Source organism: Octopus bimaculoides, chromosome 20 (assembly GCF_046866305.1).
Source record: "Octopus bimaculoides isolate indiv1 chromosome 20, ASM4686630v1, whole genome shotgun sequence".
NCBI classification, from domain to species: Eukaryota; Metazoa; Mollusca; class Cephalopoda; order Octopoda; family Octopodidae; genus Octopus; species Octopus bimaculoides.
This window is the reverse complement of record NC_142947.1, coordinates 14,551,940-14,569,439: the sequence shown is the minus strand read 5'-3', so window position 1 is coordinate 14,569,439 and position 17,500 is coordinate 14,551,940. Positions and strand designations below refer to the sequence as shown.

General features: G+C 33.1%; 1 protein-coding gene across 2 annotated transcripts in view; it reads right to left on the bottom strand.

Moving 5' to 3' along the window:
- Positions 1-881: 881 nt before the first annotated feature.
- Positions 882-17,500, bottom strand: part of LOC106872145 (uncharacterized) — a 67,145-nt gene continuing 50,526 nt past the window's right edge. For both annotated transcript variants that reach the window (XM_089338052.1, XM_089338053.1), the window contains exons 3-5: positions 17,334-17,477; positions 14,991-16,145; positions 882-2,959 (exon numbers count right to left, since the gene is read on the bottom strand). In XM_089338052.1, coding sequence (XP_089194178.1) covers positions 2,895-2,959; positions 14,991-16,145; positions 17,334-17,477 — 1,364 coding nt within the window. In that variant the 3' untranslated portion in view covers positions 882-2,894. The remainder of the gene's footprint in view (positions 2,960-14,990; positions 16,146-17,333; positions 17,478-17,500) is intronic.

Below are 17,500 nucleotides of genomic sequence, written 5' to 3'. Positions count from 1 at the left end.
ATCAGCGAGGAACACTAAATGAAAATAGATAAAATACTTAGACATACCCACGAGAAAGCAGATGCAAAGTCATGAATACATTTAAGTACCCTAAATATATCCAAATAGAAATTCCGTAGCAAGCCTTGATACAAGTGTAGTCGTTCAGGAAATGAATACAAGTGGTTAACCAGTCCCTAAGTGAATGAAAATTAATTTACTTCTAATATAAGGATAATATTTTATTAAAAAATTTTATCAGTGGCAAGCATATGAAAAATACCTTTTAAGGTGAAGATTATAAATGCAATTATAAATAAGGGCAAAAGAAAAATTTTCTTTGCCAATATACTGAAAAATAGACGCTAAATCGACTAACCACATAAAATATTCACTTATATTATTACACCACATGTTGAAATGAGGAAATTAATAAAAATATAGTTATCCCCAAAGAATCCGTTTTGGATTAATCCAGAAATTGGGACTGATTCGGGGATAACTATATTTTTATGAATTTCTGTTAGTGAATATTTTACACATCAAACAATATATGCCCCCTGTAAATATGTCTCTCTAAGGTATCTCCTTTATCCTTGTAAATAGTCCATGATAATGCTGCTATGTCAAACAATGGTTATGACACTTTCTGGTACAATTGAATTGACAATACAGGCAACTTGGTTGTATCCTACTCCACCAGGTATTTTAATCCTCTTAGCAGCAATTCTTAATGGACTAGAGCCTTTCGCTGCCTTCACAGTCTTTATTGCTTTACCTGTCCAAGAACTGTCAACTAGAATAGCAGGCATGGGTTGGACAGTGTGACCAAAACTCATAAGGTGGGGATGGGGGTGGGCTGCACCAGACTCCAGGCCAATTTGGCATGGTTTCTATGGCTGGATGCCTTTCCTAATGCCAACCACTTTACAGAGTATGTTGGGTGCTTTTAGGTGACACCACATGTGCTTGTATGAGACACTGCATGGGTGCTTTTGCGTGTTGCCACATGGGCACTTTTATGTGGCACTGCACAAGTGCTTTTATATAGCACCACATAGGCGCTTTTATGTGGCACCACCACAAGTGCTTTACACAACCAGCAGGATTGGTCTTAACACATCTGCTTTGGGGTATGGGTCTTCTCGAGTATGGTCAGGTATCTCAGTCCTTTGTCATCTTGCCTGAAAGGTTTGGCTTCCTGGGGTCGTTCTTCAGTACTTCATCCTATGTTTTCTGGATCTCCCACTTCCATGTGTTCCATCCTCTTTGAGAGATCAGCACTTCTTTATGGAGCTGTTGGCATCCATCCATATCACAAGAAAACGTCCATAAACTAGAAACCCTTAAATTACCCATACAAAAATTAGAACCCCAATGGAGGACAATCTTACAATAGTGATGTCTGGTATAGTATATACAAAAAAAAAAAAAAAACTAGCATAAACCAAGAAACCAAAAACTTCTAAATAAGTTTAAAACCTATGAGAGCTATAATTTCAATAAAGGACAACTTAGAACTACGAGAACGCAAGATACAAAAGATTCACAGTTAATAAGCACATCAAACATGCACATCTATCATCAGCTGCTTAATAGATATCATTGTAGTCTTGACACCTGGGCAGAACCATTCAATCCAGTGATGCCAACAGTGCTAAAAACGTAAACGATTGCCTGAGAATTAATAAACACAAAACAAGAGTGAAACATTGAATTATTAGAGTAATATGTCCATTTTGTCAACATCTGCCTATTGTTACAAATAGAAATATCAAATCTCAAACATAAACCCTTACATAATTATCGCTATGAGACTTATACAGAACAGCAATAAAAACACCTAAGTTACATGCAATGGAACCAATCAAACAACCTCAATAAAAAAAGAATGACATCTGCCCTAAGGAGTCCCCACCTCTACTAAACACCGGGATACAACAAAAGACTACATTTGTTGCTTTGAAAAATGCTCAATGTTTGTAAAAGCAGACCTGGAGTAGAGAGGGGATGTCATTGATGAGATTATGAATGGTGACAGAAGAACTTTGACAAACTTAGCTGTTTGACTGATTGTAAAAGTTTACCCTAGACATTACTGTCTTGGGTTCTAGGATCATAGGGCTGATTAACCAGTTTCCATGGCATATAAGTGACTGAGATCACATTCCCCCTGGACAAGATGCCAGTTCTTTGTAGGATTACTCATTTACAACAGAGTGGATTAGAGTTATCTGAAATGATAGGTTTTGCTCAAGAATATAATGCACCACCCAGTCTGGGAACTGAAACCTCAACATTGTGATCACAGGTGCCTTCATTTGTTGCTTTATTGACCAAATGATTAATCAAACAATTGATTAGTTAAATGGTTAAATGTTAATAAATTAACTAATAATAACAGTAATAAAAGAGAAATAGAAGCAGGGCGTGCATTTATTATTGGCATATTGACCTTCCCGAGATGCAATAAAAATACTTTATAAAAAATGTTACAGCAATAACTCCAGTCAAATAAATGTATATTCTATTTCCTATCACTACATTATTACCATATTCTATTGTGATAAGCACACCTATTCTCTGTAATTGTTGATCACTTATTCTTACTGGCAATTGAGCAGATCCACTAATTCTACAGATGTTTATCGCAACACTAACATGTCAATCCATCACTGTCCCTATTATTTGATTTCTTCACTACTGCAATAATATTAGATTACAATCTTTGCTTAACTTGTTATACTATAAACTCTGTTCTGAAAGCTCAAACCTTAATATTTGATTCTATTTTACTTAAGTTGTTTAGTAACAAAACAATGCTTCATGATTCTTTGACATCATTTTCATCAGTTTTCAATCAGTATAAACACATTGGCAATTGTTTCTACAAAACTCATGTGTTAATACTCCCATCAAAGTATACTGAGAACTTGTAATCTGCAGTCAAGCACTAGAATTTGATGCCACAGATTCATTCCTAAAAAAGAGGAAAGCAAAAGGGATAGATCAAGGGTTCAGGATAAAGCAACTTTATGGGTTTAAAAATAGGGTAAATTGGGGTTTCAGCTTGAGCTATAAAGGTTTGTATCCATGAGAATTTTTATTTGTCATTACTACCTTTACAATGAAACCATTCTTAAAAATCTTTTTACATGAAACCAATCTTAAAAGCAAGTAAATACTTACCAGTATTTTCAAACTAGGTTGAGTGCAAACAAGGTGAGGGTAATAACAGCATATATAATCTGAAGCATTATAAATATTATCAAATTTATGCTTTGCAATTTGACTAGAAAAGCAAGTGAAAACATTTACTTTTGGAATGTCATTATTATTCAAATGATCTCTTTTCAATAAAAAAAAATCAAAATGTAGTTTGAGAAATACTTAGCTTCTAAAATGAAATATAAAAAAGATTACACACATCATCTTTACTATAACAGTTGTTTTAGATAAACTATTATGATACAGATTTTAATCTCCAATACTGGTCTCTGCTACAAAACAAGGTGACAGTTAGCAATAACTACAGTGGTAAATTCAGTGTTCAGGTAGGAGTCCAACCAGGCTTCATTTTTGGTCTCCTTCTATTTATCATAGTCCTCCACACCATAACAGAGGAGTTTATGACCAGATACCTGCAGAAACTCCTTTAGGCTGATGATCTTGTTCTTATAGCTGAATGTTAGTAGAATTAGAAAAAAAATTGCAAGTGTGGAAGCAAAACCTGGAATTAAACGGTCTCAAATTCAACTTAGCAAAAACTAAAGTTTTAGTAAATAGAAAAACAGATAGGACTCTGCTACCATCAGAGAAATAACCTTGCTAAACATATAGAAAAAGAGTGGATAGAATTTCTGTACAATGTAACCAATGCACACTATGGACATACAAGTGGTGGACTGGTATCACTTGCAAGTTAACAGGAAAAGTAGACTTTGTATGTGGCAGATGCACCGGAGTAATAAACACTAACAGTGCACAGAAAATCGATTTACTCAAATGCTCAGTAAGATCCCCAGAGGGAGTAGATAGCTTCCATTAACTAGGTGACCTAGGATGTTCTAAAGGCATAGCAGCTAGAGCTTGTGCCATGAAACAAAGCACCCAGTACACTCTGTGAAGTGGATGGTATTAGGAATGGCATCCAGCCATAGAAACCATGAGAAAACAGACACTGGAGTAGAAGGCAGTCTTCCAACTTGTTGAATCCTGTCAAACCATTCAGCTTTAGCCAGCTTGGGAAACAAATGTTAAATGATAAGGATGATGATGATGATACATATACACACACATTCACATATATATATATATATGGATTATGTATGTATACATATGTGACTGTATATGTCTGTGTGTTTGTGAGTGTGTATGTGCGTGTTGTACAAGTGTATGGCCCTACACACACCCATGCACACACACACATATATATGCATACACACACATACATACATACACACCATGTACACATTCTACACATTTTAAAAATGATTCTATTCAATGACTTTTATAAAATATGAGCATTTATTTACTGAAATTAATGCATTTGAAAATATTTATTAAAAATAGGTCAGCTCGTTAATTCTCTACCCACTCTGTCGTTATTTCTCATTATACTATTCATTGTATTTTATTCCTCGTTATAAGCAACCAGTGACACAAAAACTGTTCTCAATGTCTCTGGAGGGGCAAGGATGCCTTTGCTACTCTCATCCTAATTAACAGGCATGGTAGGCCAGAAGGAAGATTTTACACCCCTTAACATATATGCTGGGTTGGTTGAGAGGGGCCTAGTCACCTCCGACTTTCCTCTTGCTAAGCTTTTGTTATCATCATTATATTATCATTGTATTTGCAATGTTGGATACGAATAGCACTCTGATAGTTATCTATGTTTGATATTTATCTACATTTTTGTCTATGTCTCTGATATATACCCATCATTATCATCATTTAATGCCCGCTTTCCATGCTAGCAGGGTTGGATGGTTTGACAGAAGCTGGGCAGCTGCACAAAACTCCAATTGTCTGTTTTGGCATGGTTTCTACAGCTGGATGCCCTTCCTAATGCTAACCACTTCACAGAGTGTACTGGGTGCTTTTTACATGGCACCAGCATGGACACTTTTATGCGGCACTAGTTTATGTGGCACTGGCACAAGCACTTTTATGTGGCACCAGCACAGGTGCTTTTATGTGGCACTTCCATAGGTACTTTTTATGTGACACCAGCATTTATTTATATCAGGCATGGCTGAATGGTTAAGAAGTTTGCTTAGCAATTATGAAGTTCTGGGTTCAATATCACTGCATAGCATAGCACCTTGAGAAAGTGTCTTCGTAACATCTTTGCACTGACCCAAACCTTGTGAGTGAAACCGGATAGATGGAAACTGTGTAGAAGCTCATCAGATGAATAGTACCAGTAATTCAAAGGTTCAACTTCGTCACACATAGTATTACACTCATTATGCTATATTTGAAGGTATAAAAGACACAAAGGGCATACTAGATGCACCACAATTTCAACAGCGTATATTCAAATGAAAAAAAGGTATTTAGTGTTTTCAGTGATAAAATTAGCTTATGGGAGAACCAACTTCAAAATTTGGGACCAGGGTGATTTTTCAGACATTTTTGGGGGGGAAGAAAGGTATGTCTTATATGCCATCAAATACAGCACTTAAGATTTATGTTAAGGGTACATGTGTCTGTAGAATACTCAACCACTTCTCATGCTTATTTGATTATTAAGTCATTCAGTTGATCAAACAATTGGACAATCATACACAACAATCAACAGGAGAGGCCATCATCTACAGCTACATAATTACAGAAATTGTATTCTGAATAATTACTGTAGTTGTAATCTAATTTAATCAAAAAATTTTTTAATTGGTGCTGGTCAGTCTTATAAATACTACTAAAAACATGTTGCATTTAATGTTGAAGCATATTTCTGACACAGAATTGCATTTTCATTATCTCAAAATATCGATATTTTTCCTTGTTTATTTTCAACTAAAGCATATTTTCATATGTATCTTTCATCATTTATTTTGTTAACTTCATTTGGCTGCTGCCAGGCTGAGACACTGCCTTGATGAAACAAATTGATCCCAGCACTTATTTTTCAAGCCTGGTGCTTATTCTATTAACTTCTTTTGCGAAGACTGCTAAGCTATGGAGACATAAACAAACCAACACTTCTGGTCAAGTGGTGGTGGGTAACAAACACAAACACAAGGATACACACACATAGATACGTATACATATATATATAGGTATATGAAGGCGCATATATGGTTTAGAGTGCTGGGCTCACAATCATGAGGTAGTGAGTTTAATTCCCAGACTGGACTCTGTTGTGTTCTTGAGCAAGACACTTTATTTCACATTGCTCCAGTTCACTCAGCTGTAGAAATGAGTTGCAACATCACTGGTATCAAACTATCAGCCTTTGCCTTTCCCTTGGATAACATTGGTGGCATGGAGAGGGGAAGCTGATATGCATGGGTGACTGCTGGTCTTCCACAAATGGCCTTGCCTGGACTTGTGCCTTGGAGGTTGTAATTCCATGGTCATTCACAACTAGAAGGGGTCTTTACTCTTTTATATATATATACATACAGAAGTATATAAGATGGGCTTCCTCAGATTCAGTCTACCAAATACTCACAAGGTTTTAGTTGGCCCAGGGCTATAGTAAAAGACACTTGCCCCCAAATGGAACTGAACCTAAAACCATGTGGTTGGGAAGCAAACTTCTTACCACACAGCCACACCTGTACTTGCGCATAAAAGGATTAACAAACAAATAGAGAACCTAAAATAGAAGAAGTACCAGGCTTTAACCTCTTGACATGTTATCCTGTATATTTTCATTCAGAGATGTCTAGTAAATATAAGGTATCTGTCATTTATTTCTAACCTGAAATACTTCGTTCATAATGTTATTCCCATTTTCTATCAGTAACTTCATAGTAAATCCTAACTGATCCAAAATAATTTGTGTACTTATTCTTCTTTATATACAGATTCAAAATAAATAATAAAAGAATATGATATTTTTTGCATGGAAACTGAAAAAAAATGTGTATTTTAAGAGGTTAAAATAATAAGCAGTGAGGTGGAATTGTTCAGCTAAAACCCTTCAAGATGGTGTCCCAGCATGACCACAGTTCAATGATTGAAGCAAGTAAAAGATAAAAGATAAAAACTTCTAACACTAAACTCAAGCCCTCTTTTGTATTACTTGGATGCAACAATTCTGAGTGAATCAACAACTTTCTTGTATTAATAAACTTAATTAATACACTTAAGCAAGGCCAGGTGTGACTGCTAGAAATATAATTTGTTAGAATATCAGAAAGTAACTAAATCCCAGTACATTTACTACTACTGTTTTCTAAATATGGTACAATGTATATATATATATGTATATATATCTTAATTACTATTTTCAGTTATCACTACTCTCGTCTTCACCAGCAGCAGCAGCTCACTTTATTAGTATTTTTATCTGTTACTAACCTTATTTTCACAAGACACAATGTGTCAGTCTACCAGTTTTTCAGCATAATACTCTTGCATTTAATGCATTAATTCTTTGTATCATATCACTTCTTATTAAGTTCTAATTAACAGTTGGAGATTATAAGCTGATGTAAACTTGATACATGCAGGTCAGTCCGACTATTATAAGCAACTATTTCTACATCAACTCCCTCAGGCCTCTGATATCTCTTATCAAATAATACCTTGTATTTGTTATGTTTCTTTGAAACCAGTTTCCTTATTGTTTCCAAGTTATTATACTCTTTTACTCTTTCAATTGTTTCAGCCATTTGACTGTGGCCATGCTGGAGCACCGCCTTTTTTTTTTAGTTGAACTAATCGACCCCAGGACTTATTCTTTGGAAGCCTAGTACTTATTCTATCAGTCTCTTTTGCCGAACCGCTAAGTTACGGGGACATAAACACACCAACATCGGTTGTCAAGCAATGTTGGGGGGACAAACATAGACACACAAACACATACACACACATACATATATATATATATATATATATATATATATATATATATATATATATATACGACAGGCTTCTTTCAGTTTCCGTCTACCAAATCCACTCACAAGGCCTTGGTCGGCCCGAGGCTATAGTAGAAGACACTTGCCCAAGGTGCCACGCAGTGGGACTGAACCTGGAACCATGTGGTTGGTGAGCAAGCTACTTACCACGAATTAATTAATGCCAACAATGACTGATATACCAACACTATTTGCTGTGAAAAATAGTGTTAATAAGATGTGACAAGGTAATATATAAAAGAGAGCAATGTCAAGTACTCTTAAGATACAATTACATACATTGAACCAAGTATGAAAAATATGATAGTGATAAAGTTACTGGGATTGGAGTCTTCACCTGGAAATTTTTTGTTTTTTGTTTTGTTTCGTTTTGTTTCAGACATTGGACTGCAGCCATGCTGAGGCACCACCTTGAAGGCTTTTAGTCAAATAGAACGACCCTGGGACTTATTTATTTTAAAGTCTGGTACTTATTCTATTGTTCTATTTTGATGAACCACGAAGTTTCAGGAATGTAAACAACCCAACAACCCAACACTGGTTGTTAAATGGGTGGGGGACACAAACACAAACAACAGACATAAACACACACACACACACACACACATGTATAGTGGCTAGGGTGTTGCACTCACAATTGCAAGATTGTGGGTTCAATTCCCAGACCGGGCATTGCATTGTGTTCTTGAGCAAAGCACTTCATTTCACATTGCTCAGACAACAGGCATAAACACACACACACACATGTATAGTGGCTAGGGTGTTGTACTCACAATTGCAAGATTTATTTGTTAAGCCTAGAGCCTAGTACTTATTCTATTGGTATCTTTTACCAAATTGCTAAGTTACGGTGACTTAAACACACCCTCACTGGTTGCCAAGCAGTATTGGGGGACAAACACAGACACAAAAACACACAGAAACATATATGGCAGTCACCATATTTCATTTCATATCAGCTATCTCTGATGTGTGTAGGATTATATAATCGGATTGTTATCTAATACTCTGTTGTACCCCACTGTGAAACTGATTGGTAAGATCAGCCGTGATGAGTATATAATACTGTACACTTTAATTATACATATGCATATATATATATATATATATATATATATATATATATATATATATATTCGAAAGGTTTACAGTTTCTGTCTACTAAATCCACTCACAGGGCTTTGGTTGACTTGATGCTATAGTAGTAGACACCTGTGTAAGGTGCCATGCAGTTGGAATGAACCTGGAACCATGTGGTTGGGAAGCAAGCTTCTTCCCACACAGCCAAACCTGTGCCTAACAACAAAATGATTATATAACATATAATAAGGAACAACAAGTTGAAATAAACTGTTTGAATTTGATTAGATGGGTGTATAATATGTATCTAAGAAAAAAAAATAATGAGATAGTAAAAAAACTACATTTATATTATTTAATAAGGTCAACCTATACATAAAAAAAGAAATCATTTGTAATGGTAATTAAGATTTATCTAAGTAGGATAAACTGCTGCTGAGAGGTAAACCTAATTAAACAGATCAGGCTGGAAAGAAACTGGAAAAATAATGATGTACTATTTTAACCATAAGAATATTTAAATGACATTCCAAAAATATTTCAAATGTTTTAAAAGAGGAGTTTAAGAATGAGTTCACAAAATGTTCTGAAATTGCCTAACCAAAAAACTGGTGTAGCAAAGCAAAATAATAGCATTTGACAAATCATTTTAACAGCCTGAAAAACTGCTAAAATGGAATAGCATAAAATTAATAAGGCACATAGATATAAAACGTTTTATTTAGTTATTTGTTTATCTACTGTACCAATATGACTCATAGAGCATTTATTATTTGTTTTTTTTTTACTTTATGGCATAATTTGATGAGAGACCAAAAAAATATTAGAAAGAATTAAATAATTTAGGTTTTTCGTTGCATTGATGATATAGTTAAAAGCATTAATTCTATTAGCTAAAGCAAATATATATATATACATATATGATAATGATGATACATATTTCATTTAATGAAATTATTCTTAGCAACTTTTCTTCTGCAAAGCATATATTTTGGCAACAATTCCCTTTTACCAAAAGTTAACAGGGATGAATCAATTACTAAAAAAAAAATTATGACTCAACGTTTGAAATCAGTATAAATTGTTACCATATTTTTCAGCATACAAGTTGAATTTTTCAGACCAAAATTTACAGCCAAAGAAGGGTAGGTCAGCTTATACACCAAGACAACTTTGGAGGACCAAAAATTCCATGTGAAATGCAGCAGGATTTAGAAAGATAGTGACAATGTTTGATTGCTTACACAACATGTCTACACGACACACTATACTGTATGTTATACTTGTATGCTAGAAAATATGACAGATTTTTTTACATCCCAATTGTTATTACTAGATCTGCTAAATATCACAGATATGAAACTCAATGATTTTAATTAAGAATATCACTTTAGTTAGCCCCCACCTCCTTCAAGTTAATTTACATAATTAAAAATTGTTAAGTAATTGATTCATTCTGTTTCATATTTTCTTAAAAGAAAATAACATGAAAATATTTGTAGGCATAAAATTATCAAGTGTATAAAACATGAATCACTATTTCAGTCAGTATACTTCTTAATTTTTATCACCACTCATTTATTAATTAATTAAGTACAGTGACCTTTTGTTCTTTGTACATATAAGATGGCAACCCAAGTGAAACAAATCATTGAATCAAAATGAAACGGAAACAAATAAACAGCAATGGAATAAAATTGATATATACTAAATTGGGATGAGACATATGGACATGGTTGTTTGGAAGCTGATAATTTGGAACAGATGACCAGATGTTCAACTTGTTTTGGGTACTGTAGGTTTTGGCACTAGAGGCAAACACACATACACACACACATGTGCACATAGAAATATATGCATAGATAGAAAGATAGATAGACAGGAAAACAAACAGGCAGATAGATAGATAGAGAGAAAGAGAGGAGAGACATTACACATACATACAAACATAACTAGATGTTTACACATATAAACAGAGAAAGAGGGAGAGAAAGAAAGAAAGAGAGAGACAGAGTGAAGTAGAAAGAATATAAAGCTCAAAGACGGTATGACTGTTTCTTGTCATGAGACTAATATTCAGAATGAAATTGATTATCTTAAAATACATTGAGTCCTTTCTTGTATGACTGATCTTTGGATTGAGAGAGAGAGAGAGAGAGAGAGAGAGAGAGAGAGAAAGAAAGAAAGAAAGAGAGAGAGAGAGAGAGAGAGAGAGAGATTAAAATGTCTGGTGTCAAATGTCATATACATATGTGTGTGTGTGTGTGTGTGTGTACATATATATATATATATATATATATATATATATATATTTCAGTTTTGGTTTTGGTTTGCATGATTCTTTATGTGAGTTTGTATGTTGAACACAGACACAAGATATAAATATATATATATATATATATATATATACACTCTCTGAGTGGTTGGCGTTAGGAAGGGCATCCAGCTGTAGAAACTCTGCCAAATCAGACTGGAGCCTGGTGTTGCCATCCGGTTTCACCAGTCCTCAGTCAAATCGTCCAACCCATGCTAGCATGGAAAGCGGACGTTAAACGATGATGATGATGATGATGATGATGATATATAACATCTAATGGCCAGATTGAAACATATGGATATACAAAAATAAAATGGATTGCCAATTACCAAACATCATTTCTATACATTTCATATTGATTCAGTAGAGTTTGATTCACTTTGTGCACCATCTTATATGTACAAATATCATAAGATCGCCATTACTTCTATCAAAGTTTGTTTTATCATTAAAAGCCACTAATCTAAACTAACAGTCATGTATGATAAATTAATTACAAACTAGTATAGCTACTATAATAATACTTACAAACAATTTCAGAAAATAATATAATACTAGGTATCATCCTAAAAATAATATATATATATATATATATATATATATATATATATATGAGAGTATAATATAATCTTAAGCAATTAATTTCATATGAGTTAATAACATAGTAGACTAATATATATGTTTATTACATGTTACAGCTGAACAATTTTGATTACTATCTGGGATAATCTAATTTCTCCTTTCAAGTTTTTAGATATACATATATTCCCTGTTTTTATATTATATAATATATATATGCATATATATATATATATATATATATATATATATATATATATATATATATATATATGGGAGAATATACAAATAATAACAACAGACGAGGACAGGTGGTGTAAATAACAAAAGTATATATTAGTATGACGCTCGGGAATACGGAAAGTCTTTGACGTTTCGAGCTACGCTCTTCAACAGAAAGAATACGGAGACAAGGAGAAAAACACGGAGAAAAAAAATTGAATAGTGTTCAGTCAACGGTCATAATATCATATATCTATATATATATATATATATATATATATATATATATATATATATATATAAATATATATATATATATATTCTATATATGATATATATATATGATATACATATATATATATATATATATATATATAAATATATATATATATATATCCTATATATGATATATATATATGATATACACACATATATATATATATACACACAGACACACAGAAACATGAAATCTGCTCAGTACAGATCTGGGAAACCCATAGTTCAAATGAGGGTTCACTACACAATTGTGTAGAGTGTATCCATTAATTTGTTAGTGAGAGGTCATACAAAGCCTCTCAGTGACAAAATAACAATAATAATAATAATAATAATAATAATAATAATAATAATAATAATGATAATAATAATAATGGTTTCAAATTTTGGAACAAAGGACTGAGATTTGAGGGAAGGGAGCTAGTCAATGACATCGACCCCAGTGCTCCATAGATACTTAATTTATCAACCCTGAAAGGATAAAAAGCAAAGTCAACCTCAGTGGAATTCGAATTCAAAACGTAAAGATAGGTATTAGGCGTAATGATGGGCGGAAATGCCACTAAGCATTTTGTTTAGTATGCTAATGGCTCTGCCAGCTCACCACCTTAATAACAATAATAATAATGAAGATTTCCATCATAGATTTTTTTATGAACATCAGAAAGAAACCTCTTTTTCACTTCTTGAAGAGGTTAAGCGAAATTGAAAGTTGCAATTATAACTAATTGCATGTGTGTGTGTGTGTTTGATTCTTCTTTAAGTTTTATTTAAGTTCTTCTTGAGTGAGTTTAAGCCAGCCACTAACAAAGCAACGAGACTTTTTTTTAGTTAAGAGAGTTCTCAGTGTTTGTAAATACATGGCCGGGTTGGTGTGTTGCTTCGACTGTTGATGCATATACCCAAGAGTGTGCATCTATTCACATACATGCATGCATGTATTCGCATATGTATACCTACACACATATATATATATATATATATATATATATATATATATATATACATTAAACGATGATGATGATGATGATGATATATATATATATGTATGTATGTATGTATGTATGTATGTATATTGAGCAAAACAGGGAATTTATTCTAAAATTGAAATGAGAATTTTCCATGCATTTAAGGAAAGAGGTTACCCTGATCAGTAATCAAAACTTTTTAGCTTTAATAAATAAATATTGTATAAATAATATCATATATATATATATATATATATATATATATATATATATATATATATATATATATATATATATATATATATATATATATATATATATATATATATATATATATATATATATATATATATATATATATATATATATATATATATATATATATATATATATATATATATATATATATATATATATATATATATATATATATATATATATATATATATATATATATATATATATATATATATATATATATATATATATATATATATATATATATATATATATAGGGACTTATATTAAATGAGTAGGGTATTTATTCTAAAACTGAAATGTGAAACTTTTCATGTATTTTTGACAATCTATTGTAATCTGAAAGAAATAGTAGTAATTATGTAAATTAGGGGGATATTTCCTCTAAATTTATTGTTAGGGGAATATGATATCCTCAGAATTTATTGTTATTGTGTAAACTTTATTATCTTCATTAAATATATCTATATCAAATATATTCTATTGTTTAAATGGTAAAATATATTTAATGAAAACAAAAACAAGATGAAAATATGAAGTAATACATTAAAAAAACTGATAAAATTTATGTTTTATGCAGGTAAAAAATATAGATGGTATATATGTGCAACAATGGCGAGCTTCTCTGTACTTCGTTTTTAAAAACAATAATATTCATTTTACTATTTTGTATCGTATTTGATATCATTTTGATCCTTGCTGAATTGGGGAATAATAGCATGAAATACTTCTGAAAAAGTTTTATCATAAATGTCCAAAAGGTGATAAGAAGGTTAAGTTTAAAGACAAAATTGTGTCAATTTTAATGAGGATATTTAATCATAAGATTATATTTTAAATTTAATCGAGAAAGAATTGAGGAAAGTAGGAATTTTATGAAGTGAAGACACTACAAAAGACATACATGAACTAAAAAGAGTAGAAATGAAGACTTATGTAAAACATAGAGGTATATCTACACATTTGCATATTAGAAGAAGAAATAATTTGGAGAGAAGATAATATAAAAGCATAACATACTAATTTCATCAAAATTCTTGTCTCATGTCACAAGGATTGTATAAAACAAAGAATATATATCAATGAAAAGGATTCTTCAGCTCAACAGAAAAAAAATATAGTGAAATACATCTGCTTAAAACAGATATCAGTCAGGCATTTTTATGCAAATGAGTGTAGAATAATGAAAAGTAATAGAGAATATTTTCTTACCTGGATATTCACTGAAGCGGCGCTGGAATCTTAGCATGAATTCACTAGGTCTTCTTTCTGATTTACAAGGTTGTTCACTGGAGCGGCGACCACGGAACTTACCGGCAAATTCAGATGAGCGGTGCCAATACTCCTTCGTTCCATCTCTGTTCTGCTTCATAACAAGATTCTTGTGGACATCTCCGAGGAGGGGCCTACTAGGATCCTTGGTATCAGCCTGAAGTCCATTTGGTAAACTAGCTATGGCAAGTCTGTTGGAGGTACTGTGACGCTTTGATTGGCTACTGCTATTCAGGTCTGTAAACTGCTCTGGATTAATAACACAATCCTCTGGTGTCACGGGAGTTACAGGAGTACTGATAGAAGGTGTCACACTTACTTCATCAGATTCTCTTCTTTTCTGTGATGACTTTCGTTTTGAATGTGATTTGGTGGAGTTAGTCGTTTCTGAGTCTTGTTTCTTTAGAGATCGTGTGGAACTGGCAGTGTTCTCTTGGGGGTTCTGAGAAGTTTCATTTGCAACTGAAGTTTCTGAGTCAGGAGATGGTGACTTTGATACAGGATCGTGGACAACAATTTTTGGCAGGTCAGTTGGCGTACTTGATTTACTAAATGTATCACCTCGATCAGACAAGGAAAGTTTTTTGGGTCGTGTCTGTTCACTGTCTTGGCGTTTTAAAAATATAGTACTTGGCAATGAACCTAATTCGGACTCATCTTCATTCAGTTGGTTCTCACGCTGGAGTTTTGCTAATTGTACTTTCTGAAATAAACTATTTGTTGCATCAATAGTTTTAACATCATCGACTATACTCGGCTCAGAATCTAATCGAGTTCGTTTTGTCTGTTCTTTGATTCTGTCAATCATATTTTTTTCCCGTGGGGGTACATTTTTCTTTAAACCTTTCTTCCGCGGAACTTCAAGTGGTCTCATTAACATTGCACACACAGCACCATTTAGGATGAGACCAGCAACAATATACAAAGAGTTTTTCCAATCATATTGTTCAAGCAAATAACCTCCGAGAGGAGCAAATATGAAAGTGCCAACTCCAGAACCACACACGGCAATGCCAGTAGCAATTGCTCGTTTTCTGTCAAAATAGTAGCCAACACTTACAATAGAAGGTAGATAAATGAGACCTAAACCAAATCCTGAAAGATAGGAATAAAAAAAATATTTACATTCATCTGGTTAAAAAAAAAAATAACAAAACTTTCATAATATAAATATAGAAACAGGAATTGAAAAGGTATTTTTTTACCTCAGAGCTTTCTATCTAACAGCCTTTATCTATTTCATTTTACTTTACCTATTTTGTTTTGGTTAAATATTACAAGAATACTTAATTTCTCATACAGAATACTTTACTCATTCTCACAAATATGAGGGAGTACTGAAAAGTTCCTGGCTTTGAGTGTTTCGTAAAAGGCCTGGTTGGAGGTCCAACCTTCCAAGTTCTTTTACAGGGCTTAGAAAAATGGAAAGACCACTCCAATAAGTGAGAATATGAGAGGGGGAATATGTTCAATAAAATCATATTTAACTGATCTGCCTGTATTTTTGCTTACCCAAAGCCAGGAATTTTTCAGCACACCCTTGTATAAATAATGGAATTAAGTATAATGCCATTTTATAGCAAAATAACAATATCAAATATGCTTTTCCAGATTAAGATTAATTGTTGTACAAGTACAACATGGATTTTCTGGAACCCAAGCCTTTGGTTCCAAAGTCTTTCTAGATTACTGATTTTTCCGAACCAGAGGTGGTCACCTGGGTCAACCCTAAATTAAACAAATATTAAACTCACTTAAATAATTCAATGAAATACAGATTTTGTAGTAAAAAAAGTGAAGTTCCTCCCCGAGTCATGTAGAATCATAGAACTGATTTCCAGGTTTCCATGGTGTATATGTTCTCCACCAGGAACAGGACACCAGTCTGTCACAGGATTACTCATTTTTACCAGCTGAGTGGACTGGAGCAACATGAAATGAAGTGTTTTGCTCAAGAACACAACACAAAACTTGGTCCAGGAATCAAAACCACAATCTTGCAATCAGAGTCCAACACCCTAAGCACTAAGCCACGCACCTCCACTACAGGTCCTCTACATTAGTATAAATGATACAGTTTTATTAATACTCTACTGTGCAAGGCAACTAGCCTGTGTGGAATACCAGTAAACTAGTGTGGTGGCTGTGGGAATTTGAAGTTCCTGCTTGTAAATTACTGCAAATTATAGGAAGTGCCAGACCATCAGTGTCCAGAAAGTCAGTGTTTTACCTGTTCTGATAAATGGACTATAAAAAAAAAGAAAAAGAAAACTTTGTATTTACCTCCAAAACCTCCATAAAATACAATCATTGTGTCTATATTGGGAGAAAGTGTAGACAGTAGGAAGGCAAATGCACCAATGAAGCTTCCAACCACTGCTACAGGACGGCAACCAAAGCGATTTGTAAAGGCACTAACAATAGGGCCTGTGGAAAGAAAACAAACAAAA